This window comes from Staurois parvus, unplaced genomic scaffold, assembly GCF_062004578.1.
Source record: "Staurois parvus isolate SC_StPar_1 unplaced genomic scaffold, SC_StPar_1.0 ptg000287l, whole genome shotgun sequence".
Taxonomy (NCBI): domain Eukaryota; kingdom Metazoa; phylum Chordata; class Amphibia; order Anura; family Ranidae; genus Staurois; species Staurois parvus.
In genome coordinates this window covers 11,124,541-11,151,961 of record NW_028318083.1, presented here as the reverse complement: position 1 = coordinate 11,151,961, position 27,421 = coordinate 11,124,541, and the positions used below count along the sequence as shown (strand labels likewise).

The window sequence follows — 27,421 nt, the reverse complement described above, 5'->3', positions numbered from 1 at the left end:
ATTCGTAAATTGAAAATTATGTTAACCGAGGAGTTTGCAAACCGAGGTATGCCTGTATAGTTAAATAGTACATTTTTATCACAGTCTGTTACACAAGGTGCGAATAAAAGACAGCTGAGGAGAAAAAAGGGGGTTTGGTAACAAGACAGACACCTGCAACGAGAACATACAGAGCACTTGACTGGTGAGAATTGTATGCCATGACTAACCACCGTCCACTAGATGGCAATGTCATCTGTCTACTGAGTTATGAGCACCTTTATTGTACAGAACTCGTAGACGTGAGCGAGACGCATCGGTGATTGGAGGGAAGCTGGGGACTCTAGGACGACGATTGGACGAGGAGACGGGATGAAGAATGATGATTGGGAATGCAGTTTCTCAGGATGGTGATTGGTAGAAGGCGGTCACACACCTTTACGCACGGCTCGGCTGTGTCAGTGAGGTGAGGGCTGTTCGTGTCATATCAGCTGTACTGCTTTGTCTGGGCTGTCTAGTTCCGGGTCTCCCCGTTCTGTAGTGTAATATAAGGAGTGCAGGGAAGACGGTCAGCATTCCCCCTTCCTCAGTTCTGACCTCCGAGCACTGGCCTGATATCCCGGGTCTCCCCGTTCTGTAGTGTAATATAAGGAGTGCAGGGAAGACGGTCAGCCTTCCCCCTTCCTCAGTCCTGACCTCCCAGCACTGGCCTGATCATTCCTCTTCCTCATTAATCATTGACCTGGATTTTCATCTGAACATTTCATGACAGTTAATGATTGTTGGTTTGTATTGCACGTAGTCACCTATTATTGTACACTTTACAGATTGCTGCCTCCTTGTACCTGGAAGTAATGTTCTCTCATCTCCCTGTTCCTGGCACCCTGAGACTGTTCTGCAGGATGTCCTCCTCCTGTGTCAGCGCATTGCCCACATCCTTGTTGCGCTCGGCTGCCTACGTCGGTGGTTCCTGGATACGATCTTCTGATTCCGCCACTTTCCCGGTGCTGGATCCCGCCACTGGAACAGAACTGGTGCAGGTTACTGACTGTGGGCCTGCGGAGTGCAGAGAGGCATTGAAAGCTGCTTCAGGGGCATTTCAGAGCTGGAAGGAGGTGTCCAGCAAGGTGAGCATCTGTGTGACACTGCCAGTGTTCTGTCTTCCATTGCAGACACCATTCTTCCAAATCTTGTGTTACTGAGAGCCTGTCATGCTGCTTGTACACTCACAGACTGCTGTTCCTGCCACTCTAGTGTCCCTGATCAGTGGTCCAATAAATACATAATAAACAATGCATCCAGCCCCTGTCAGCTGTCCCAATGTGCACAAAAACACCGCCATATACCATACCAACGCCCCGATCGCCACCGTACACCATACCAACGCCCCGATCGCCACCGTACACCATACCAACGCCCCGATCGCCACCGTACACCATACCAACGCCCCGATCACCGCCGTACACCATGCCAGCGCCCCGATCACCGCCGTACACCATGCCAGCGCCCCGATCACCGCCGTACACCATGCCAGCGCCCCGATCACCGCCGTACACCATGCCAGCGCCCCGATCACCGCCGTACACCATACCAACGCCCCGATCACCGCCGTACACCATACCAACGCCCCGATCACCGCCATACACCATACATACACCCCGATCACCGCCATACACCATACCAGCGCCCCGATCACCGCTATACACCATACCAGCGCCCCGATCACCGCCATACACCATACCAATGCCCCGATCACTGCCATACACCATACCAATGCCCCGATCAACGCCGTACACCATGCCAGCGCCCCGATCACCGCCGTACACCATACCAATGCCCCGATAACCGCCGTACACCATGCCAGTGCCCCGATCACCGCCGTACACCATGCCAGCGCCCCGATCACCGCCGTACACCATCCCAACGCCCCGATCACCGCCGTACACCATCCCAACGCCCCGATCACCGCCATACACCATACATACACCCCGATCACCGCCATACACCATACCAGCGCCCCGATCACCGCTATACACCACACCAGCGCCCCGATCACCGCTATACACCATACCAGCGCCCCGATCACCGCCATACACCATACCAGCGCCCCGATCACCGCCATACACCATACCAGCGCCCCGATCAACACCATACCAATGCCCCGATCACTGCCATACACCATACCAATGCCCCGATCAACGCCGTACACCATGCCAGCGCCCCGATCACCGCCGTACACCATGCCAGCGCCCCGATCACCGCCGTACACCATGCCAGCGCCCCGATCACCGCCGTACACCATGCCAGCGCCCCGATCACCGCCGTACACCATGCCAGCGCCCCGATCACCGCCGTACACCATGCCAGCGCCCCGATCACCGCCGTACACCATGCCAGCGCCCCGATCACCGCCGTACACCATGCCAGCGCCCCGATCACCGCCGTACACCATGCCAGCGCCCCGATCAACACCATACCAATGCCCCGATCACTGCCATACACCATACCAATGCCCCGATGAACGCAATACCAACGCCCCGATCAACGCCATACACCATACCAGAGTGGAGGCACGCTAATACAGAAGGCGTGTTACTGGCCAGATCACCAGGAGAAAACAGAGGGAAAATACAAAAAGAAAACTAATGCAGCCACCACATCTAATGTTTGGTAAGCTGCAATATATTACTTTTTTGGTTTTGCATTCAATACCACTTTGTTTGCATTGTATAAGAGATACATGTAGACACAGTTACTCTAATGCAAGGGTCTCCAAAATTTTTAGCATGAGGAGCACATCATATATTTTATTACTTCCATCCAAAAGTATGCAGCAGAGTTCCCCCTTCACTTTCAAGCAACAGGGTGGAAGGCAGTAAGTGGAGCAGGTCTTGATAGAGGAAGTCCAGCCTTCCTGTAAATGCTGGTGGTGGGGCATTTGCATCACTGGCTGCTAGGATGTCAACAGTTCTAGCCACCCACCACAGCAGAGGAATGAGGGGAATCTGTACTGAGGACTGGGGGAGGGTCACAGCTGGTTGGCAGTGGATGTCCCCCTTACGGACAGCAAAAAAAGCATTGGTGTCATGCTGCTGGCTTTGCCAAGTGGCTTTAGACCCAGAACTGTGTAGGCATCATTAGTTGGGAGGTCAATCAGCCACAGCTCAAATAACACTTAGCAGCCTCTGGAGGAACCCTAGCTGAGAATGGCTGCTTTAGGTAGACTTTATAAATCTAAACAAATTTGTTTATTATGCCTTAGGAACGGAGCAACTTGCTGCGCAGATGGTATGACCTGATGATCCAAAACAAAGAAGATTTAGCCAAGATTATCACAGCAGAAAATGTAAGATCCTTGATGAACGTTGGACAAGGTTCTGATACCCCCTTAACCAGATCCCTCTTTTTCTTTATATCCACATGCAAAAAAATTATGTATATAGTATACACTTTGTAATGTTATTGAAAACCTGCACTGAGAGAAAAAAGTAAGGAGCAATTTCTGACTTGCTTTTCACAATGCTAGTAGTTACCTGGATTCAACACTTCCTGAATTCTCGACCCTGAACAAGTATGATGTATGTGAAGACAACACCTGATCTGCTTGCTTGTTCTAGGTCAATTAATCAGAAAGTACTGAAGCCACTGGATGAATATAATAGCCAGGCAGCCAGCATTTTAAAAGGTATGTATGTAACTGTTCAGTTATATCCAACTCTTGGCCAGCTCTGTTGACACCATGACTAATACTCTTAAAAAGCTTTTTACATGGAATTTTCTTGGCTGTATAACCAATTTATACACACATATTAGGACAGTTTAGACAGGAGCCAATTAACCTGCCAGCATGTCTTTGGAATGTAGGAGGAAACCCACACAAGCACAGGGAAAACATGCATAATGGTGTTCAGGCAAAGGTTCGAACCAAGGACCCCAGTACTGCAAGGCAGAAATGCTAAGCACTAGGCTGCCAATTTTAGGTGGAAAGAGTAGCAAGGGCATCACTCCTATTTCCTTGCAGTTTTTCTTTGAAGGGAAGTTATAATGTTATCAGTAGGTGTGCTGTTTCATATTGTATTTTGTATACAGCACCAGGCACTGACATAAATCCGGAAAATTAAACTGTTCCGCCATCATGCTTTTTTTCATTTTAACCTGGATCATATCATTAATTGGGACTAGGCAAATGTTTATAACCAGAATGCTTGTCTACCATGTTTAAAACTAAAGAAATATTGGTCTATATTGTAAACCATGTTTGTTACATGGACCTCATTTGCAACATGTGGTCTGTGAAGTTTGTTATTTATTTTTTTTTAAAGGGCAAACCTTTAAAGGAAGCACTTGGTGAGATTGTATATGCTGCAGGCTTTGTGGAGTGGTTCTCTGAAGAGGCTCGCCGTATATATGGAGATGTGATCTCTGTGCCACTGAAAGACCGAAGAGCCTTGGTCCTCAAACAACCTGTTGGCGTTGCAACCATCATTACCCCAGTAAGTCTTATACCATCCAGAGTAAAAGAAAAAACAAAAACATATCAGTCTTTTCCATTTATTGTTTGTATCATTACTAACATTTAGCAATAGCATTACTTATTTTTTAAAACATACTTTCACTCCCAAATACCTGATTTACATTATAATAATCTTTACCTCTTCCTTAAAGGATAAGTTCACCTTTGGGAACATGTTACATGTTTCACCCATTTTTACAGGGAAACATGTAACTTGCTCCTGCAAGTCTCCCCCAATTAGACCCCGACGCCCCCCTGTGACAACAGGCCGGGGATCTTCTTTCTGCACACACTGTCACATCTTGAAAAGAACGTGGCCGTGCGGGGCTCCGCTCACACAGCTGCATCATTCATTCATTGAGGTCTGTGAATGAATGCCTGGAAGTACCGTCGGCTTTTGCGGCTGACAGATTGTAGCTCTCAACGAACTGTGAGGACGCTGGTGAACACTCTCGTAGTCCATTGATCTTCCTGGGCTGAAGTAACTGCCTGTCAGAGGTACAGGCAGACTGCTACGGTGACAGTCTGCAGAAGCCGCACATTGCACCCGCAATCTGCTGATCGCAGGTGCAATGCTTTACAGCCTCCTAAGAAAAAAAAATTTTGTAAATGCACATTTTTAACCTGCAAAAAATAAGCATTTATTGGTGTTTTTTGTTTTGTTTTTTTTAAGGCGCACTTGTCCTTTTAAACAAAAATGGTGACGTCTTACCTTTTTGTATATTTTTGTTTCTGTCCACCACCTCCCTTTTATTTTCACCTAGGTAAGAATTACTTATGTCAGCCCTGACCCAGCAGCCTCCTGGGATATCTACATCAGATATCCCATGGGGGACTGGCTTACAGTCTGTGGCTAAACGAGAGTGGACCTGTTGGTGTGTCATCAGGGAGCCAGCTGTCTGAACCAGGAAAAGTCAGACGGCTCCTGATGAAGTCGCAAAAGAAGTTGGTGATGTGAGATCTGGTGTTTGGCACCTCTGCAGCGGACCACAGCAGAACAACATTGGCTTCGCTGGGCAGGTAGGTATGTGAATACAGGATATTCCGCAAACCAGGTAAGAGAGGGTTGAAATAAAAAATAACATGGGATGAAGGGGGGGGAATAGTTTCTCTTGAAAAGTACCCCAGGTGTATCCAAGTTCTACTCCACTTACACCAGCAAGCTGTGGCTACTTCAGGTATACTGTAGAGGAATAGAACATAAACACTACTACTTAACTTATGGCAGTGGATATTATTACTTGCTTTGTATGTACCATTTAGATATTTATGATTAATCCTTTTTTTTTTTTCTCTGCCATCAGTGGAATTTCCCCAGCGCAATGATCACAAGAAAGGTTGGGGCTGCTCTGGCTGCTGGGTGTACAGTTATAGTGAAGCCTGCAGAAGACACCCCACTGTCTGCATTAGCACTTGCAGAGGTATAGTTTATGTAAAGTCATGACATGTCTTGCTGTGTTCTTTGCATGACTGAGCTTAATCCTCTTTTGCTTTGTGTATATTGCAGCTTGCTCATCAGGCTGGCATCCCAGGTGGAGTGTACAATGTTGTGCCATGTTCTCGGCAGAAGGCCCCAAAAGTTGGAGAAATTCTGTGCACAGATCCTGCAGTAGCCAAAATTTCTTTCACTGGGTCTACTGTTACAGGAAAGGTAATATTCCTTAAAAAAATGTTTAAATATGTATTACTGTTGAAACTTTCCTCTGTTATTTCTACAAGCGGCTCCCTGTAGATGTAGCAAGACATGGGATTATCCCCTTGACTGTTTCCTGATTGCCTTCCATTGATACAGACAGATGGGAATATGTGTTAGGATATAGAGTGTCTATAATGACGTAAAGATGGAAGCTTAGTGGTAGAACCAAAGGCAATATTCACTGGTCTGCAATAGGTGGTGAAAATGTGAAGGTATTATCCCACACTAGTGGATTATTTGGAAAAAAAAAAAAAATGTTTTTCCCGATCACATGAACATAAAGTTTTTTTCTGAATGTATGTACAAGAAAAGTTTGAGTTTTTTTCAGTTTAACAGCTTTCCCGCCACCCTCTAGCAAAAATACTGCTACAGAGCGTCAAGGCTGAGCAAAATCACGTGTGTGTGTGTGTGTGTGTGTGTGTGTGTGTGATTTTGCATCACTGGGTAGAGGGTGCACATGTGCCCTACCTACATCGCCATTGGTGGCCTCAGCTGTCGATCACCGGATCCTGGCCGGTGATTCCCCACTGCCACCTGGCGATCGCCGAATATCACTGACGGGGGGAGAGGTCTGCATAGCAGAGCAATACAAAGCAATGTGCTTACAGAAACACAGCACACAGTTAACCCTTTCATCGCCCCAGATGTTAACCCCTTCCTGCCTAGTGCCATTAGTACAGTGTCAGTGCTTTTTATTAGTGTCACTGGGGATGTCAGTGACAGTTAATCAGTAACCCCCCAGTGTCAGAATGCCCTCCGCAGTCCCGATATAAGTCGCTGATCGCTGCCTTTACTAGTATTAAAAAAGAAAAAAAAAGATTCCACGAAAACCAATTAATTTACACGTATTGGGATTTTTTTTAGCAAAGACATGTAGCAGACTACCTTTTGGCGTAAATTCATGACGAAATTTGATCTTTTAAAAAATTTTTACTGGACATGTTTAATAGCAAAAAGTAAAATTGTTGTTTTTTTTTTCGCAAAATAGTTTTTTTTTGTTTATAGCACAAAAAATAAAAAGTGCAGAGGCGATCAAATACCACTGAAAGAAATTTGTGGGGAAAAAAATGACATAAATTTCATTTGGGTGCAGCGTTGCATGACCGCACAATTGTCAGTTAAAGTGACGCAGCATCATTTCACAAAAAATGGCCTGGTCAGGAAGGGGGGTAAATCCTCTGGAGGGCAAGTGGTTAAGAGAAGAAAAATATGGAGACATTCTTTTCTAGTCACCCCTGACAATGTTTGGTTTTTTTTTTGTCCACCTTCTGCAGTATTCTCACTGACTTGGAATAAGCACAAAAGGATTGTATTTAAGTGATTTCACCCAAAGAGGAATGCCAACATCCCTGTAATTCAAAACATACAACCCAAGAACTCTTCCGTGGGACTTTTTTGGCATTCATGATGTGCATACACATCATGTAAATTAAATAATGTTATTGTATATTAATGATTAAAACTTTTCTTTTATACTTAAAAAAAAAAAAAGGAATAGGTCGGCAATATCTACATTCAGAAAGTGTTCCTATCCATTGCATCTCTACAAGTCTGATGCTTTTCTAATTTCTTCCATAGGGGAGAAGAAACTCTGTTCACACTACAAAAAAATGAGTAACGTCTTTCTATTTACAATCTCTAATATAGTTACAACTACATCATGTGAACATCACAGTTTAACGTACGACTCGGCAGAGAACACTTGTTACATCAACCATAAAAACAAAACTGTGTTCCGGGAATTTTTTGACATTATCCCCTCAGTGGACACCCCAGTCATCAACAACGTTACAAGAACCTCTGGTTGCCTAACAACTTTAAAATATATGTGTGAGAAGGGAAAGTTTACTATGAAGTCCAATTCCCCAAATTTTAATATATAATATGGGGTACTCCTATCCCAAATATATGTATCCGAAAACTACATTAAACAAAACATTTAGTAGGTCGCTCGCAAATGGGCGCTAATGTAATAATAGGAGCCAAATAGCAGTTTCCCAATAGTACTTGGATAGCATGAGGCTGATCATATTATGTGCCAGTAAACATCAGACACTGTGCTCCACCACTGCACATTGTTCTACAGGACAGAAAGATGGGGATACAAGCATAAAGATAGTTAATGGAAGTACATATTCCTGGAGCAGCCTCAGCATGTCAAAAAGAATGATCATACCTTTTTACTCCATAAATAAGTATACTGCCAGGTATGCGATCCAAATGGAACCCAAAGTCAAAGGACCACCACATAGCATGCCATACTAATGTGTGAAGTGCTGAGTGGCACCAAATGGGGGCACTAATTCTGGCAGGAATAGAAGGGATAACGTATTCTCACTAACCTGGAATAAATGTGCAGTTAAGAAAGTAAGAGTTCTGCCAGAACTTCTGGTCTGGTTTTTAAAGTTCAGAGACTTGGAAAATATTGAAGCCGTTCTATTAGCAAGACAGCAGGGTAAAAAGCAAAATTTGGAAGGAAGGGTCAGCAATGGAACACTACAGCCCTCTCTAGCTACAGGTGATATTTCATAACTCCATGTTTAAAGGTGGGAATTGCAGGTATCTTTGGGCATAACAGAGAGTTCTATTTCATATAAAGTATTTTGTGACTGACTATGTTTCCTGGTTTTCCATGTGCAGATTCTGCTTCGCTATGCAGCTGATTCTGTAAAGCGGGTGTCTATGGAACTTGGAGGACATGCTCCATTCATTGTCTTTGACAGTGCAGACGTGGACAAAGCAGTAGCTGGTGCTCTTGCTTCCAAGTTTCGAAATTCTGGCCAGGTATGAGACATTGCTCATTTTAAAGGAGACCTGCATTTTGAAGGGAAGGATTAGGATAGGAGACTGGACTTGGTTCTCCCAGCGATGCAGGTTTAGAGTATTTTGATTTTGAGCCCCCTCACCCAGCGATACTCACTTTGTACATGATTCCCAGCTGCTTTGTTTCTCTGTGTCTTGGAAATGCTAAGGGAGCATGTAAATTTCTCCTCTTTTCTCTCAAAATGAAGTGCTGGGGCTTGAGCGGCTAGTCGCCATTTATCATTGTGTATTAGCTACGATTTTCCCCTTACTTCTTGTTCTGTGACATCTCTGAAATGTTGTTATTACAGGTATTTATATAGCGCCAACAATTTATACAGCACTTTGCATACTATACATTCACATCAGTCCCTACTATCAAGGAGTTTACAATCCAAGGTCCCCATCTTTCGTAATGAATGAGGAAAGAACAAAGAGAGGGTGCACAGGCCTAGTGCATTACTATAAAAAATGTTTAATAAGAAATAAAATAGGTGTTGTACTCACAAACAAGAATAAAGTCAAGGCACATCATAAAAGAACAGCTGGGTCAACACCGCGCTGAGTAACAGTCCGCAATGGGGAGTGTAGACATCCAATAGGCTGACGCGTTTCGAGGACTTGCCTCTTCCTCATTGCCCTTCTTTCATACCTTCTAGGGTCAGTTAACCTACCAGCAGGTCTTTGGAGTATGGGAGGAAACCTACGTAAGCAGGGTATGCATACTCCATGCAGGTAGTGTCCTGGTTGGGATTTGAACTGGTGACCCTAGCACTGCAAGGGGGAGTGCAAACCATTAAGCCTTTGTGCTAGCCATTTTATATTTCCTTTTATCTTTGTCAAGGGCCAATCATTTGCAGGTAATCACTCCATGAGCGATTTACATGCAAGCTGCCGCAATTAGCTGCGGGAGCTGTCAGCCTCCCATTCATTTCAAAGGGGGTTCCTGCTGCAGTGTAATTGTATCTATTTGCAAGTGTGAATGGAGTCCTAAAAATGGTAAAATCTTATGCATTGTCAGTCAGCACTCCATTCTAACCTGTATTTGACATTCTCCTACTGGAAATAGTTTTTATTTATTTTTTTTTACAAAACTACTCAAAGTTTGCCAAAAGCATTACAAATGCTTTGTAAACCTTGCTGTATACACTGCACTTATACAAGTTGAAGCCTGTGTGAACAAGGACTAGGTTATACAAAATAAGAATAGATTTACTTTAAATACTTGTATTTCTTGTCTCCTTTCTTGTCTCCTGCAGACTTGTGTCTGTACAAACAAATTCCTGGTTCAGAAAGGAGTACATGATGCCTTTGTAACAAAGCTGGCAGCGCTGATAAAGAAAGATCTGTATGTGGGCAATGGATTTAAAGATGGTGTCAATCAGGGTCCACTTATTAACGAAAAAGCTGTGGAGAAGGTAATTATTAGAAGAAATGTAAGCTTTTGAAATGTGCTTCCTGTGATATATACTGATCAGCCATAACTTTATGACCACTGACAGTTGAAGTGAATAACATTGATTATCTTGTCACAATGGCATCTGAAAGTGGGTGAGATATATACAGTTGTGTTCAAAATAATAGCAGTCAGACATCACTAACCTGATCAATCACTGTTTTTGGTAGAAATGATATTTCTACATGGCAAATAATTTACTAGCAGGTGTAGTAGAGTAATAGAAATCCAACAGACCCAACAGTCATGACATGCATGCTGCTGATTCTGTGTAATTGAATCACTAATTGAAAGGGGCATGTTCAAAATAATAGCAGTGTGGAGTTCTATTAGTGAGGTCATTCATTCTTTGAAAAACAGGTGGCAATTATTGCCCTTATTTAAGGAAGGAAGGCAGCAAATGTTGTACATGCTGGTTACAGTGCATTTCTCTCTGAAATTCTGAGGAAAATGGGTCGTTCCAGACATTGTTCAGAAGAACAGCGTACCTTGATTAAAAAGTTGATTGGAGAGGGGAAAACATATAAAGAAGTGCAGAAAATGATAGGCTGCTCAGGTAAAATGATCGTAAATGCTTTAAAATGGCAACCAAAACCTGAAAGACGTGGAAGAAAGCGAAAAACTACCATTCAATTGGATAGAAGAATAGCCAAAATGGCAAGGACTCAGCCAACAATCAGCTCCAGGAAGATCAAAGAAGGTGTAAAGTTACCCGTGAGTACTGTTACAATTAGAAGACGCCTATGTGAAGCCAAGCTATCTGCAAGAAGCCCCCGCAAAGTCCCACTGTTGAAAAAAAGACATGTGCTGAAGAGGTTACAGTTTGCCAAAGAGCACATTGACTGGCCTAAAGAGAAATGGAGCAAAATTTTGTGGACTGATGAAAGTAAGATTGTTCTTTTTGGGTCTAGTGGCCGGAGACAGTTTGTCAGACGACCCCCAAACATTGAATTCAAGCCACAGTACACTGTGAAGACAGTGCAGCATAGTTGCGCAAGCATCATAATATGGGGATGTTTCTCATACTACGGCGTTGGGCCTATTTATCCCATACCAGGGATCATGGATCAGTTTGAATACATCAGAATACTTGAAGAGGTCATGCTGCCTTATGCTGAAGAGGAAATGCCCTTGAAATGGGTGTCCCAACAAGACAACGACCCCAAACACACCAGTAAACGTGCAACATCTTGGTTCCAGACCAACAAGATTGACGTTATGGAGTGGCCAGCCCAATCCCCGAATCTTAATCCAATAGAAAACATGTGGGGTGACATCAAAAGTGCAGTTTCTGAGGCAAAACCAAGATATAGAGAACTGTGGAATTTAGTCCAATCATCCTGGGCTGGAATACCTGTTCACAGGTGCCAGATGTTGGTTGACTCCATGCAACACAGATGTACAGCAGTTCTCAGAAACAGTGCTTATGCAACTAAATATTAATTAAGTGATTCAAAGGAAAGCAAAATCTTCAAACATTTTTTAGTTTATATAGTGAATGTTTGAGTTTGTAAAGAAGAATACAAACACTGTTATTTTTTTGAACAGTCTAATATTCACGTTTCTTCAATTTTTTTTAGAGGAACAACACAAATTTGATCTATTTTTCTTCATGTTTTAATTTGGAATAGAATGTGTAGTGTTCCCAATGCATTTGTGTGTATGGAAATAAAAGCTATTAGAAAGATTTTGAGCTTTATTCACTTTTTTCAACACACTGCTATTATTTTGAACACAACTGTATTAAGCAGCAAGTGAACATATTGTCCTTGAAGTTGTTGTGTTGAAAGGAAAAAATGGTCATCGCAGATTGTTTTGTATGGGGCTGTGTAGCCACAGACCGGTCAGGGTGTCCATGCTGACTCGTTTCCATAGCCAGAAGCACCTACATGGACCACAGAGCAATGGAAGAAGGTGGCCCAGTCTGATTAATTACATTTTCTTTTACATAATGTGGATGACTGAGTGCTTGTGTGTCACTTACCTGGGGAAGAGATGGCACCAGGATGTAGTGTGGGAAGAAGGCAAGCCGGTGAAGGCAGTGTAATGCTTTGGGCAATATTCTGCTTGGAAACCTTGGGTCCTGCCATTCATTTGTATGTTACTTAACATGAATTTATCTAAACATTGTTGCTGACCAAGTACACCACATCATGGAAACAGTATTCCCTGATGTCAGTGGCCTCTTTCAGCAGGATAGTGCATTCTGGCACACTGCAAAAATAGTTCAACAATGTGGAACACAACAACGAATTTGAGGTATTGACTTGGCTTCTAAATTCTCCAGATCTCCACCTTGCAACTTACAGGACTTCAAGGATGTGCTACTGACAGCTTGGTGCTAGATACCATAGCTCTAGTGGTGTCCATGCCGTAACAGGTCAGGGCTGTTTTGGTGACAAAAGGGACCTACTCGATATTAGGTGGGTGGTCATAAAATATGGCTGATCGGTGTAGTTCTTTAATATGATGAGGAACCTGTTCTTAGAATTTAACAATATAAACTAACATATCTGGGTGATAGGGGTCACAAGAAGTTGTCTGTACACACCTTTCAAGTTATCAGATCAGTGATAATTTGTCCCCAGTGTGTCCTTGAAACCGTGATTCTTGAGGAGGTGCACTGTATAGACATTGGGGGAATTGAGAAAGAATTGTTCAGAAACAGTGCTTAGACTATTCTAAACTTAGAATATGGAGCAGGTGCCGCTCCTATTTAGCAAAAGGGGCACAAACCCCTGTTAACTAGGAGCACTCTGTTCTCTGTTTTTGTGGCACAGGCACAGCATCCAGAATGGAGACCTGTAGCTGCATGCTTCTTTCTCTAGCCCCTCTCAGGTCAGAGCAGAGGGAGGAGGAGGGTGTTATCTCTGCAGTCTCTGCTCATGTAGTGTTATCAAAGCTCACATCCCATACTTTCACACATCTGGTGGGAATCTGCAGCAATTTGTTGTGGAAAACTGACATATTTCCTTTTGTTAATTAAAGGCAGACCTGCGCTAGTTTCTATTTCACTTTGAAGTAGAAACATGTGCAGGTAGCGTAGATAGACCTAAAACAGGTGTATCTGGTTAGTTATTGTGGCACACGCCACTTCTAACAGTTTCCTGCGCCATTATAATGACACAGAAAGCTTGGTTAATTTCTTAGATTTACTTTTTTTTTTTTTTCCCAAGTCAGAGATCCTCAGATCCTAAAGTGAAAGGCAGTCATCGGACCAACCTACCAAAAGGTATCTCTATGGCACTGTTGGGGGGGAAGCCATATCTGATCTCTGACATGGAATAAAATCAACATTTGGTTCCTGGAAATGTAATTGAATATACTGAGATCTTTTGGTGCCTGCTATACCCCAGTTGTGGTAATACACAATATTTCTTGAACTGATGGATTCCCTTTTAAGTGGGGAAAGGAACTGAAACACAAAACAAGACATTGGTAAACTTTAGTGAGATTACATGGGTGCAAGACCATGCCCACCATTACCAAGCTTGTCTTCTGAGTGTGTCAGAATACCACTATTGTCTCTTTACAAAGAGATTCTTCATGGGAAGGATGGGCTTGACCAAAGCAGTTTTGATCACTTTTACCTGCATTTATAACTGTGTGTCGAAGTACTAAGTACATTGTTGCCATTTTAAATTATTCAGTGTGTGTTCTGTAACTAAGAATTTCATCTTTTTTTTTCTTATGCTAGGTGGAGCATCATGTGCAAGATGCTTTGTCTCAGGGTGCTTGTATTGAGGTGGGAGGCAAACGGTCAAGTGTTGGGAAAAATTTTTACGAACCTACTTTGATCAGCAATGTCACTACACAGATGCTTTGCACAAGAGAAGAAACATTTGGACCCCTAGCACCTGTCATTAAGTAAGCAGGGATTGCAGATGGATCTTTTTATTATGGGTCTGTTAAAGTGATACTAAACTGTAGCTGAGAAAAAAACGAATTAAAGTATTCTTAAAGTGATTCTCAAGGAAAGAATTAGAAAAAAAACAATTTTACACACGTTATACTTATTATTATTATTATTATTATTATTACATCGAGTTTATATAGCGCCAAAGGGTTTGCTCAGCGCTGTACAATAGGGGGGACAATACATGGCACAGTACAACAAAAAACAGACAGCGTATGAGGGGTAAGAGGGCCCTACTCTTTCAAGCTTACAATTTAGGAGGGAGGGGGTAAAGGTACAGTAGGAAGTGGCTGAGGGGAATGAGGGGTGGGAGGAAAGAGGGAGAATGGCCGTTAGGTGAGGGTGGGGTAGGCTTCCCTGAAGAGATGGGTTTTGAGGGAGCGCCTGAATGTGGGGAGGGAAGGCGACAGTCGGATGGATTGGGGCAGTGAGTTCCAGAGGATAGGGGAGGACCTGGAGAAGTCCTGCAGTCGTGCATGGGAGGAGGAGACCATGGAGCAGGATAGAAGGAGGTCCTGTGAGGAGCGAAGGGTACGGGTAGGGTGGTACTTGGGGATCAGGTTGGTGAGGTAGTCAGGGGCAGTGTTATGAACGGCTTTGTAGGTCAGGATTAGAAGTTTAAATTTGATGCGTTGGGCAATCGGGAGCCAGTGGAGGGAGAGGCAGAGGGGGGTGGCAGAGGTGGAGCGGGTGGTGAGGTGGATGAGTCTGGCCGCTGAGTTCAGGATGGTCTGGAGCGGGGAGAGCCTGCACTTGGGTAGGCCAGTGAGAAGAGAGTTGCAATAGTCAAGGCGTGAGATGATGAGGGAGTGTGCAAGAAGTTTGGTGGTGTCTGGGGTGAGGAAGGCACGTATCTTAGCAATATTGCGGAGATGGAGCCTGCAGGTGTTTGTAAGTGATTTGACATGAGGCAGGAAGGAGAGGTTTGAGTCAAGAATGACGCCAAGGACTTACCTGCTCTGTGCAATGGTTTTGCACAGAGCAGCCCCTAAAATCTTCTTTTTGGATCCCCAGCCGGCGCTCCTGGTTCCTTCCCTTTGCTTAGTGCCCCCCAAAAGCAAGCCTCTTGCTGTGGGGGCACTGAAGTAGGCTCGCTTCCGAGCCACGCTCTGTCCATTCACACACACAGTGTGGCTTGTCCCCAACCCCTGCTCTCTCCTTGGCTCGTTGGCTGCAATTGACAGCAGCGACAGCCAATGGCTACCGCTGCCGTGCGAGCCAATAAAGAGAGAAAGACCCGGCACATTACTGGATCGATATGGAGCTCAGGTAACTATAATGGAGGCCAGGGGGGTAGCTACACCCAGGTTTTATTTATGCATCAGGACCACATTAAGTCCATTTCTTTTTTGCTTCTGTGATCCAACTTCTAGTTGGAGGGTGGCTATGTTCATTTCTTTATCGTACATCATGGGACACAGAGCAGGCTACTCGTAACTATGTGGGTTATTTGCTACCTATAGGTGATAGGACACTGGTCGACCAGTCCGAGAGGAAGTACTCCCCTACATAACCCCTCCTACACAGGAAGTACTTTAGGTTTTTTTGCCAGTGTCTGTAAGGTGGATAGACACTGAAGTGTTGCATGTGCTCTTGGAGCATACCTGAAGGTCCAGTACAGTTCCATTACATAATTGGGGACCTTAATCGGATCCATTCGGAAAGCTGTTAGCCAAAATGGATGGTACCCGAACCTTGCTGGATAACGAGAAGAATCCTTGGGGTTTTGCCTGTAATTTAGCTTTATGGCGTTGGACCCTGCATATTGGAAACATGTGCAGTATAATACTGACCAAGGCGCTTTCCGGCGGGGTGCTGTACAGGTTTGAGCAGTGGCCCCACATAATGGGGACTGAGTCCTTGAAGGTCTGCATGACCGCTCGCCGTGATGGATGAAGATTTGACTCCTGTTATGATTCAGAGTCCTGCGGCGGGAATGGTAAGTTTACATTTGCAGTATTTCTTTGAAATCTGACTTTTTGGTAATTCTCCTGGTGGCCACTGGGGGCAGTGTTTTGTTTGGTCTAGCCAGGCCATGCTCTGTGTGTTTCTAAAGGGTGTTGGGCTGCAGTTTCTCCTCCCAGCCACTAGAGGTCGTGGGCCCGCTCTCCGTAGCCTACACTTGTGCAGTGGAGGCAGGAAGTAGATGGGTGGCCATTTTAGCTTGTGTTTGTAGTCCCATGTGGCTGGCTGTTTGTGTGGCTCCTGAAAGGTAGCAGAGACACAGACATGCATACTCCAGGTGGTGTCAGGTGTATCTGGGTTTGCAGCTATTTCTGGTGCTGGAGCTGCAATGGACTGCGGCCTCATCACCCTATACGTGCCTGATCTCATCTAAATTTGGAAGCTAAGCCGGATCAGCCCTGGTTAGTACATGGATGGGAGACTACCTGAGAATACGAGGTGTTGTAAGCTGTTTGCTCTCCAGAATCTGAGATGGCTGTGTTTTCGAGAAGCATATCGGGCAGAGGCTGCTAGGGCAGTGTCTGAGGCGATTTGAGACACTCGACAGGTTCGCAGGTCCAAAACCAAATGGGGACATGAGGTCTATCTTAGATCTCAAGGCACTAGACGTAAGTCTAGACGTCTTTCTGTTTCGCATGGGATCGGTCCATCAGTGGTGGCTTCTCTCAAGAGTAAGATTTTGGGTGTCTATTTTTTTTTTTATTTTGGGGCTCTGCCCTTTAGGCTAGCCACAGCCCCCTCCCCCCTGTGTGTTCACAAAACTCTTAGCCCTGGTGCTGGGCTTGCTGAGGACACAGGGAAGTCTCAATCTCAGCAGAATACCTTAATGTTCTTTGCTTAGGGAGCAGTTGGTTCCAAGTTTAAAGTGAAATATACAAAGCAAAGGGGTATCCTTCAATAAGTCTCTGCATGAGGAAGTGGTATCTACATTGAAGCAGTTTCCCATGTGTACTTGCCTGCATGTGGTTCCATTTCAGGTCTTTGTAGAGGAACATTCTATCAACAAGATCCAATCAGTGTATGCTGTAGGACTTTGTCCCCAGGGTATTGTATTGTCCTAATTGGTGGTTATTCGTTCAGAATGTGTAGAAGGGGAAATTTTCCTTCCAGTGATATGGAAAATAGTAACCACTGGTGCCAGGCTCTCTGGTTGGGGGGACTGGTTTAAAGGTGGCTACAGTTCAGGGAAATTTGTCTCCACAGGAAGGAATACTGCCCATCAATATCTTGGAATTTCGAGCAGTATGCCTTGCTCTGGATTATTGGATGAACAAGTTTTACAGGTTTGTGGTCAGGCTTCAGTCCGACAATGCCAAGGCAGTGGCATATGTTAACCACCAGGGCAGCACTCATGCAGTTCAGGGATGAACCACATTCTGTCTGGGACAGTACAGCATGTGTCATCTGTGTTGGCAGTTCATATTCCAGGTATAGAGAACTGTTAAGGTTTTTTTTTTTTCCCCCCGATGTCAGCCGTTGATACCGAGAGAGTGGTCTCTGCATCCCGAGACTTTCTTGGCAATCTGCCAAAGTTGGGGAAATCTGGATGTGAATCTACTGATTTCCAGGTTCTAAAATTAAGTTATGTATTGTTCAGGATGGGAGTCCCATTGGCATTAGGGGTAGATGCACTGGTGACACCTTAGGGACCAGTTCACCTTGTCTGTCTTCTCCCAATTCCACTGTTGCCATGTTCTTTTGGAGGAACCAGAAGGAGGTAACACTGATAATAGTGATAGCCCAGCCTATCCCAGGAGGACTTGATACACCAACATGGTGTTTTTCGCAGTGGGCACTCATTGGATACTTCCGGTCCACTCAGACCAATTATGTTGGCTCCAATAATGTATCCTGCTTTATGGTTGCTAGGATTGGAGGCTTGGCTATATTAAGCCCAGGTTTGGTAAGATGGGGAGGTTGGGTCCTGTTTTCTCCACACTGTTGAGCGCTAGGTAGCCAGCTTCAGGTAGCTTCCAATACAGGACCTGAAAATTTGATTTGCCTGGGGTGAAGCCAGGTAGTGGCATCCACGGAAATGTGTGATTGAAAGGTTTATCTCCTTTGTTCCTATCAGGACGTAAAATGGAATTGACCTTAAGTGCCTTTTAGGGTCAGATCTCAGCTGTATCCATTTTTTCTCAGAGACCGTTGTTTCTCACTCCTTGATTCATACTTCATGCAGGATGTAAAACTGGTTACAGGCCAGGTTTCAGCATTTGGCTTTTTTCTTCCAGAGGCCATTGCATCTCACTCTTTAATTCATACCTTTTTGCAAGGAGTAATGCATTTAGCTCCGCCTGGCAGGCTGCCTTTATGTCCTTGAGACTTGAACTTGGTGGTTTTGCAGAGACCACCAGCTGAGCCCATTTGGGAGATTCTGCTAGTCCTGTTGGCCCAGAAGGTTTTGTTTCTAGGGGCAATCACTTTTGCAAGAAGGGTGTCAGAGCTGGCAGATCTCTCTTGTAAAGAAACTTTTCTGGGTTTGCATCAAGATAAGGTGGTGTTATGACCTCAACCATCTTTTTTTTTACCAAAGGTGGTTTCTAGTTTTCATCTCCGTCAGGGCATTGTTCTGCTTTCATTCTTTCCTGGGCCTCAGTCAGCAAGAGGGAGATCCTTGCATACCTTGCATATGGTATGCGCTATAAGGGTTTTCCAGAAATTAACAGCACAGGTCAGGAAGTCGGATGCTCTTTGTGCTGCCTGACAGACCCAGGAGGGGGCAGGCGGCATGTAAGGCAACTATTTCACAATGGATCCACTAGTTGATCATTCAAGCCTATGGTTTGAAGGGTAAGGTCTCACCCTTTCAGGTATGCGCGCACACTACCAGGAGTGTTGGGACATCTTGGGCAATCCGCCGTCAGGCATCAGTTGCTTAGATTTGCAAGGCCGATACATGGGCTTTGATTCACACGTTCACAAGGTTCTACTGGGTGGATGTGAGAGCCACAGAGGACTTTTGCCACAGTGTCTTGCGAACGGCTGAATAGGTCTTCTGGGATTGTTGGCAGTGGCTATCATAGTGTCACCCTACCCTTCAAATTCCTTTATTGCTTGGGGACATCCCACATAGTCATGAATAGCCTGCTCTGTGTCTTGTGATGTACGATAAAGAAATTTGAATTTTTTTCTACATACTTACCTGTAAAATCCATTTCTTGGAGTACATCATGGGACACAGAGGTCCCTCTCCTCTTTCTGGAATTTCATTGCTTGCTACAACAACTGAAGTACTTCTTGTGTAGGAGGGTTTATATAGGGGAGGACTTCCTCTCTGATTGGTTGGCCAGTGTCCATTCACCTGTAGGTGGCCTATAACCCACATAGTCATGAATAGCCTACTCTGTGTCCTGTGATCCTGTACTCCAAGAAATGGATTGTACAGGTAAGTATGTAGAAAAAATCTAATTGTTCCATGATCTCACTGAATGAAGGAACATGTCCACCCTCTCTTGCTCGCTCCCAAAATGGGCTTATGGGATGTGTAGTGTGCATAGAGCAGTGCACATGACTGCAACTAACATGTACTGCTTGTTTCCAATAAAAATAAGGGGGGGGGAGAGGTTCATGAGCTCATGGGGAATGTTGAAGGAGGCAGAAAAACACAGTAAAACAATTTAATGAAAAAGAGTACAGAGCCATTAAGTAGTGGATATGCATGGATTATTTTTTGAGAATAAGGATATTGATCAGTGTCACTTTAATTTTGAATGTAATAAACCTTTTTGTCATGCCTCCTTCTATGAGGAATTTTGTACCACAGGATTATGTTATCTGTGTTTTTTAGTTTGTTTTTTCAATGATACAAGGAATTGCAGGTATGTTCTGTTGCCTTTTTTATGTATAAAATGTTTTTCTTTTGGTCTCCAAAACAGAATTAATTGCTAGTTTTTGCACTGTCCAGTACTATATACAGTTGCAGTAGTATATACATTGCACTACATTCCACAATTCCTCTGCATTTCTTGGTTTTACCTCAGAAAAACCGCATTTTTGATGTCACGTTTTCTATTGGATTAAGGTCCGGGGATTGGGCTGGCCACTCCAACGTTAATCTTGTTTGTCTGGAAACAAGATGCTGCCTACTTACTGGTGTGTTTGTGGTTGTTGTCTTGTTAAAACACCCATTTCAAGGGCATTTCCTTTCTGGCATAATGCAACATGACCTCTTCAAGTATTTTGATGTATTCAAACTGATCCATGATCCCTGGTATGTGATAAATAGGCCCAACACCGTAGTATGAGAAACATCCCCATATCATGATGTTTTCACCGCCATGCTTCACAGTGTACTGTGGCTTGAATTCAGTGATTGGGGGTCGTCTGACAAACTGTCTGCGATCCCTAGACGCAAGAAGAACAGTCTTGTTTTCATCACTCCACAAAATGTGGCACCATTTCTCTTTAGGCCAGTCAATGTGTTCTTTGGCAAATTGTAACCTCCTCAGCACGTCGTTTTTTCAACAGTGGGACTTTGCGGGGGCTTCTTGCAGATAGCTTGGCTTCACATAGGCGTCTTCTAATTGTAACAGTCCTCACAGGTAACTTTAGACCTTTTGTTTTTAGACCGTTTGCTTTGTTTTTTTTTTCCAACAATGGGACTTTGGGGGGGGGGCTTCTTGCCAATAGCTTGGCTTCACATAGGCATCTTCTAAATGTTACAGTACTCACAGGTAACGTCTTTCTGGTTTCTGAACTTCTTTATATGTTTTCCCCTCTCCAATCAACTTTTTAATCAAAGTACGCTGTTCTTCTGAACAATGTCTGAAATGACCCATTTTACTCAGATATTCAGAGAAATGCACTATACTCAGAATGTACATTTGCTGCCTTCATCCTTAAATAAGGGCCACCTATTTGACACCTGTTTTGTCAGACTGAATGACCGCAACAAATTGAACTCCACACAGCAATTTATTTTGAATGCACCCCTTTCAATTAATGATTCAGTTACACAGAATCGGCAGCATGCATGTCGTGAAAGTTGGGTCTGTTGGTTTTCTATTACTCTACTATACCTACTAGTAAATTATTTGCCATACAGAAATATAATTTATACTAAAAACAGTGACTGATCTGGTTAGTGATGTTGGACTTATTTTGAACACAATTGTACTTGTATGTGCTGCTAGTTATTTTCATTTTCTTTTTTAATCAACCAGATTTGATACTGAAGAGGAAGCCCTTGCCATTGCAAATTCAACTAATGTTGGCTTAGCAGGTATGTTATACTACAGGAACCAGTAAGCCATGTACTAGGAGATAAAGGCCAACTCTGGCCAAAATTAATATTTGAGTATGGGGATCAAGCCTTTAGCTTTCTATATATCCAACATGAATGGTGAATTGTTCTTCAGCACTCTGTCTCCCTGACCCTTCCATCAAGGCTGCTAACATTTACAGATGTAGTTCTACATTATGCAGAACTTGTTGGACCTTTAGGACAAAGTTCAGGGGTGAAGATGAATTCCGGGCATTTGTTTTTCATCTAAAAACAGTTCTTACCCCCAAAACAATGCCCCTCCCACCATTTTACATTATGCTTTATAGTCAGTGTTTTTCCTATTTCAGTTACTAAACCTTGCTGCTGAATAACTTCCTGTGAGCTGTATTGGTGACATTGGTAAAACGGTGGCAGTTATCCACTTCTGTAAGCATCTCCAGTGACAGCAGTGTTCCTCCACCTACCCGTAGAGGCTTATTGACAGTGTAATACCTCCGTGTTAAGCCTTTTGCATGTTTTTGCCCCCCCTGTTGGGTGACTACGATATGTTACCAGCTTGAGCCTCTGCAGCAGCCCCTATTTCTAAACTGCAGCTAGTGAAAATAGAAAGCAAACCAGCAGGACCATGTGAACTGATTTTTAGAAGATAATTTTGTTTTGTTTTTTCATTAGTAAAGGATTTTAATGTTTTGTGTGGTTCCAGGTTATTTTTATTCCCAGGACCCCGCACAAATCTGGAGAGTGGCTGAACGCCTGGAAGTGGGAATGGTCGGTGTTAATGAGGGCCTACTCTCCTCAACTGAGTGTCCATTTGGTGGGATCAAGCAGTCTGGCTTAGGCAGAGAAGGATCCAAATATGGCATTGATGAGTATTTAGAAGTAAAATATGTCTGTTATGGAGGTCTATAATGTATGGTATGAGTATGCCATTATTTGCCAAGCACAATAAATCTGTGTGCCATATGAACCAAACTTTTCCAATGAGCTCTTGCCAGAGCTAAGGTGGATTGTTGTGTTGACACTGACTTACCAACCATCTGTCTTCATTTCTGTTCATTTAAGTATTGTCCACTGACCATCCTACCTTAAGTGGTCTAAAACATTTTGAAGATAACAGACTACTGAAGAGCACCTTGCAGTTCTTACAAGTACCTGTTTTTATTGTTTAAATCGAACCCAGTGGAACTCCTTGGATCCTAGTACTATCCTTTTGTATTGGGTCTCCACATCTTGCAAAGCTGAGGTTAAAGCTTTGTCCCTATTCACGGGGCATGAAGTGACCTGTGTCGATCCAGGGGGTTCCTCCAGGGTCGTTTTCAAGAATAACATAGTGAAGTCTTGTTGCCTTAGAAATGTTGGAATATTTCATGAATCTGTAATTGAAATTTTTTTTTTATGTTGGCTAATAATACTGACTGTAAAAAAAAAAAAATGGTGAGAATTACACTTGAATATTCTTTTTGTACATCTGTTTGACTATTTCAGTACTGCTGCAAAAAATGAACAGGAAGCATTTCATATAGCATAACCGGGGACTAATGATTAGGCTTTCTCCACCAAATCTACTAAATCTAATACTATAATTTCTGGCTGTCAATACTTTAAACACAGGAAACTGATCACTCAAGCTGGAAATGCTTTTATTGTTGTGAGTTGGCAGCATGACTTCTTTCTTAGGCATAACATCCATTATGCTTGGAGTTTATAACTGAGGTATAGAGAATAAAGAAAACCTATAAAGAGAGAATTATGTAGGCTGCCATTGCAAACCTTTTTGCTTCCGAAAATGTTAGTTGTTTGGCTGTCATATATTTTCTGTGGCTTTGTTACTTTGAGTCATTGACCCAGAACATGCATTTCTGAAGTCTTTGTTTCACTGTGTACTTCTTTGGTGATTTAGACGGCATTGTAGCCATCAGATGTTAAGGGTTTACTAAAGTTTGCAATACAATAACCCACATATGTGCAGTGTTCAGAGTTTAATGGACAGCACGAGCCTGTTAAGTTCACTATCTACCGTTAGAAGAAAAACCTGCTAGGAAAGGGTTTGAACGCCAGTCCAAATACCTGTCAATATTGCGCTTGCATCTCTGTGTGCATAGACTAAATTTCCCTGTGTTTTTTCACATCATCTGTGCTATATTGTACCTATTGAAGTAACTTGCTGACTTTATTCAGTAAATTCAATTACAGAAATCAAATTATAAGGATAAATTCATCTTTTCTAACATGTTACACCTGTATTCAGGGTGTAACATGTTAGCAATGCAGCTGCCCGAGTCCCCGCTGTGACAGCAGACCAGGGATCTTCTCCCCGTGTCTGCTTTCACAATTAAAAGAGGTACAAGCACACAGATATACAGACAGGTATGTAGGAGTCCTGCATGGCACCAATGCTTTCTAGACTCCTAGTAGAAAAAAAATAAATGCACCTTTTTTTTCCCTGTAAAAAGATGTGCATTTATTATATTTTTACAAAGATTAACTTCTCCTTTTTTAAATTTTTTTTTTTCTCTCTCTCTGCATTGAAAACTGAGGTGGTACAAAAATTAGGTTAAACAACATATTTTTATACTACAAAGAATTCAGTATTCATAATACCAATACAGGCTTACCTCGGTTTCCGAATTTAATTATTTCTGCGGGACTTTTTCGTATTGCGAAAATTTGTAAACCAAAACGCGGTTTCCCATAGGAATGCATTGAAAACCAACTAATCCGTTCCGGAGGTCAGAAAGAAGTAAAAAAAAAAGTCTTATCTGTTTTTTATAAAGAGTTTTGAAGTGCACTTTAAAGGCATAAAGGGACATGATTAAAAATTCATTCGTAAATGCATTGAAAACCAATTAATCCGTTCCGGAGGTCAGAAAAAAGTTTAAAAAAAGTCTTTTATCTGTTCAAAACTCTTTATAAAGTGCACTTTAAAGGCATAAAGGGACATGATTAAAAATGTATTTGTAAATGCATTGAAAACCAATGAATCTGTTCCAGAGGTCAGAAAAATTAAAAAAAAGTTATCTGTTCAAAACTCTTTATAAAGTGCACTTTAAAGGCATAAAGAGACATTAATTAAAAAAAAAAATCGTAAATGTATTGAAAACCAATTAATCTGTTCGTATTGTGGAAACATTTGTAAACCTAGCCATTATTTTCAATGGATTTTCATTCGTAAGCCGATAATTACGTTAACCGAGGCGTTGGTAAACGGAGGTATGGCTGTACATACAATCAAGTCTTTTTTGCTTTACTTTTGTAGTGGTTGAGTAGATGTGAAATCATATAAAAATATATGTAAGCTTTGGTTTAGAGTTAGATATGTTCTATCTACATGTGGCAATCTAAAGATAGTCAGTAAAGAGGAATAAGACCACCTTTATGTTCTGGAGTGCACTTGCCCATGACTCTCAACCATTCTTCCTTCTTGCTGCAAACTGAATCTAGTTTCTTTAGGATCTCCTTCCATCTATCATTGCTCTTTGCACTTTAACAAATCAAATATATTATCAGAATTTAGCAATCGCTTTTAAGCATGCCCACAAAGTTTTGCATTCTAGAAATAAATACTTTTTTATGTTTCTCGCTTTACATCAAATTATGTTCTAGTATGGGATCTTTTCACAACTCCAAGTAATTCTGAGAGTGCTATGTGTGGTTCTCTGAGGTCATTGACAAAAAAAATAATAGTTGAAAGAATTATATTTAAGTGTATCTGTGCTGTATATAATACGTAGGATGATATCCTGTGAACATTGCAATGAAATGCTTAGAAAGATTAATTTGAATGACTTTACTATGAATAGTAATTGAGTCCTACCTGCAATATGATATGTTGTGCTATTGATTGATGTATACATTAGTTAAAGTTCTAAACACATGAATCTTTTATTACTTGTTGAGGTTCTGGTAGATGACAATGCAGAATACACCACTACAAAGAAGGCATTGTATTAATGGATATTGCTGTATGAAGTCACTTGGTAACACTATCGGCAAGCAAAAGCATTGCCTTTAGATCCACTTGACAAGGTGCTTCTGGGAACTCTATAGTCTCCTATAACATTGTATGTAGCACAACCTTCCTGTTTCCATAAGAAATGTTGCAGTAAGCGAAGGAATCAAGACTGATTCTGTCCCTTCCAGGCCTGTCTTTTGGTCATTGAGGCCATATACAACACTACTACATACAAAGGACCAAGGATACTACTACAAAGGACCAATGAGAAGGCTGTAGACTGACACAGAGACATGTCTAAAAAGAGCTTATTTCTGAAGGGAAAGCAGATGATAGGAAGCAGAGTTACCTCTAGCAGATCAGATGTTTAGCTTTCTTTCTTTAACCTGGAAGTAATAAGCGGTTGCTCTGAGCTATAGCTCTACTTTTTCTTCGCTCTGTTTTTTCACTTAGGTTCAGTATTTGATTCTGAACCCATACTTGTAATCTTATCTGAAGTAAGTGAGAAAAACATAGAAGTGGCCATCACTGAATTTATGAATATGTTAGTTGTTTGGCTGTCTCCGATATTTTGACACAATGATCTGGAACAAGTATGCAGCTGGGGAAAGGCAACGTTGAGTAAGGACCCCTAATCTGTATGTTTTTCTTTTTTACAGTTAGTGACTTAGAAAACAAAGAAGGAAGTGAATCAGGATGACAGCCAGATTAATCATTTATTCAGAAGGATAGATTAGTAGCTGCAATGTTAATACATCAGATTCCTATTAATCATAATGCTGATGCCTATGTTTACTATAACCACTCGTGAACACTGTATGTTAATGCACAATTATAAAACATTGGATCTTAAATGTTCTTTTACATTGCTCCTTAATATCTTGCCAAATATCTCATTTTGCCATAGTCTACTAGCTGTTTTACAAGTACTAGATACATTTAGATGCTGTATATTCTTCACACCAGCCCACTGGTTCCATAGAAGGTAATGGACATCATAATGAAATCTAATAATCTAGAAATAACTAAGCTAAGTTCTGGAAGGACTGGGCCATAGTTAGTATATTTACTCCAAATAGATATTTTTCCATACAATGTGAAAAAATACTTACAGTGTACTTTGATGAATGTTATATCTGTGTAAATGTAGATTTCCGAAACATTTTGTGAGAGTTCTGATTTCAGAAACTTGATAAATATGTTTTCCTGATCAATGTGATCTGACACAGTTGAATTTATGGTTGTATTTGAACTATGTTCTGTTTCTCTAATAATTTGACTTTAATAAAATAAAAAGTTATTTTGCAAATGTTGTTTTATTAAATTCAGCTCCTGGTATTCCCAAATGTTTGCAGTTTTTTTTAAACTTTAATTTTCTGTGAGCTTGTTTTCAATTTTTTTGCAGTGTTTATTTTAAGCAGCTAAGGGCACCAGACAAGATACACAGGCTCCAAAAAAAGCAATTAAAGTACACCAGACACGTGTAGCATGTTCAGTCTTTCTGCTTCCCCTAACTGCTGAAAATTAAGCCTGGAGTGTATACAGCAGCTCTAGCAGCTGCTGCTGTCAAAAAAGAACTGTCTAATTAATTCAGCTTTTATTAACACCATTCAGATGCAAAATAGGCCATGAGACAGAGGACTTGCAATACAGGAAGAAAATAATCCTTGAAGGCTGTAGCTCAGGGGTCCTCAAACTTTTCAAACAGGGGGCCAGTTCACTTACCTTAACACTGTTGGGGGGCTGAACTATAGTTTGAAAAAAATATGAACACATTCCTATGCACACCGCACATATTTTATTTGTAGTGCAAACAAAAATAGGAAAAAACAATACATTTAAAATGCACTGGACACCAAAATGCACTAAACACTGTAACGCACTGGATACCACAATGCATTGTACACCCCAAAGC

The 27,421-nt window shown here is 42.4% G+C and overlaps 1 protein-coding gene across 4 annotated transcripts; it reads left to right on the top strand.

Moving 5' to 3' along the window:
• Window positions 1-298: 298 nt before the first annotated feature.
• Window positions 299-26,815, top strand: ALDH5A1 (aldehyde dehydrogenase 5 family member A1). Of its 4 annotated transcripts, none has more exons than XM_089682246.1 (11): window positions 299-445; window positions 807-1,106; window positions 3,242-3,325; window positions 4,302-4,472; window positions 5,797-5,913; window positions 6,000-6,143; window positions 8,829-8,972; window positions 10,250-10,408; window positions 14,144-14,313; window positions 21,493-21,551; window positions 22,258-26,815. In XM_089682246.1, exons 2-11 carry the CDS (start codon window positions 834-836, stop codon window positions 22,461-22,463), a joined length of 1,527 nt encoding a protein of 508 aa, XP_089538372.1. In that variant the 5' UTR covers window positions 299-445; window positions 807-833; the 3' UTR covers window positions 22,464-26,815. The 4 variants fall into 4 exon arrangements, with proteins under 4 accessions (XP_089538372.1, XP_089538373.1, XP_089538375.1 ...); XM_089682247.1 differs by lacking the exon at window positions 299-445 and adding an exon at window positions 459-547; XM_089682249.1 differs by lacking the exon at window positions 299-445 and adding an exon at window positions 571-764 and having other exon boundaries at window positions 869-1,106.
• Window positions 26,816-27,421: the final 606 nt, after the last annotated feature.

Excerpts from the sequence above, each read along its gene's own strand:
- ALDH5A1 (XM_089682246.1), top strand. The coding sequence starts at position 834 with ATGTTCTCTCATCTCCCTGTTCCTGGCACCCTGAGACTGTTCTGCAGG. Across the intron at positions 8,973-10,249 it reads AGTTTCGAAATTCTGGCCAG|ACTTGTGTCTGTACAAACAA; the intron begins GTATGAGACATT and ends TGTCTCCTGCAG. Across the intron at positions 14,314-21,492 it reads CCCCTAGCACCTGTCATTAA|ATTTGATACTGAAGAGGAAG; the intron begins GTAAGCAGGGAT and ends TTAATCAACCAG.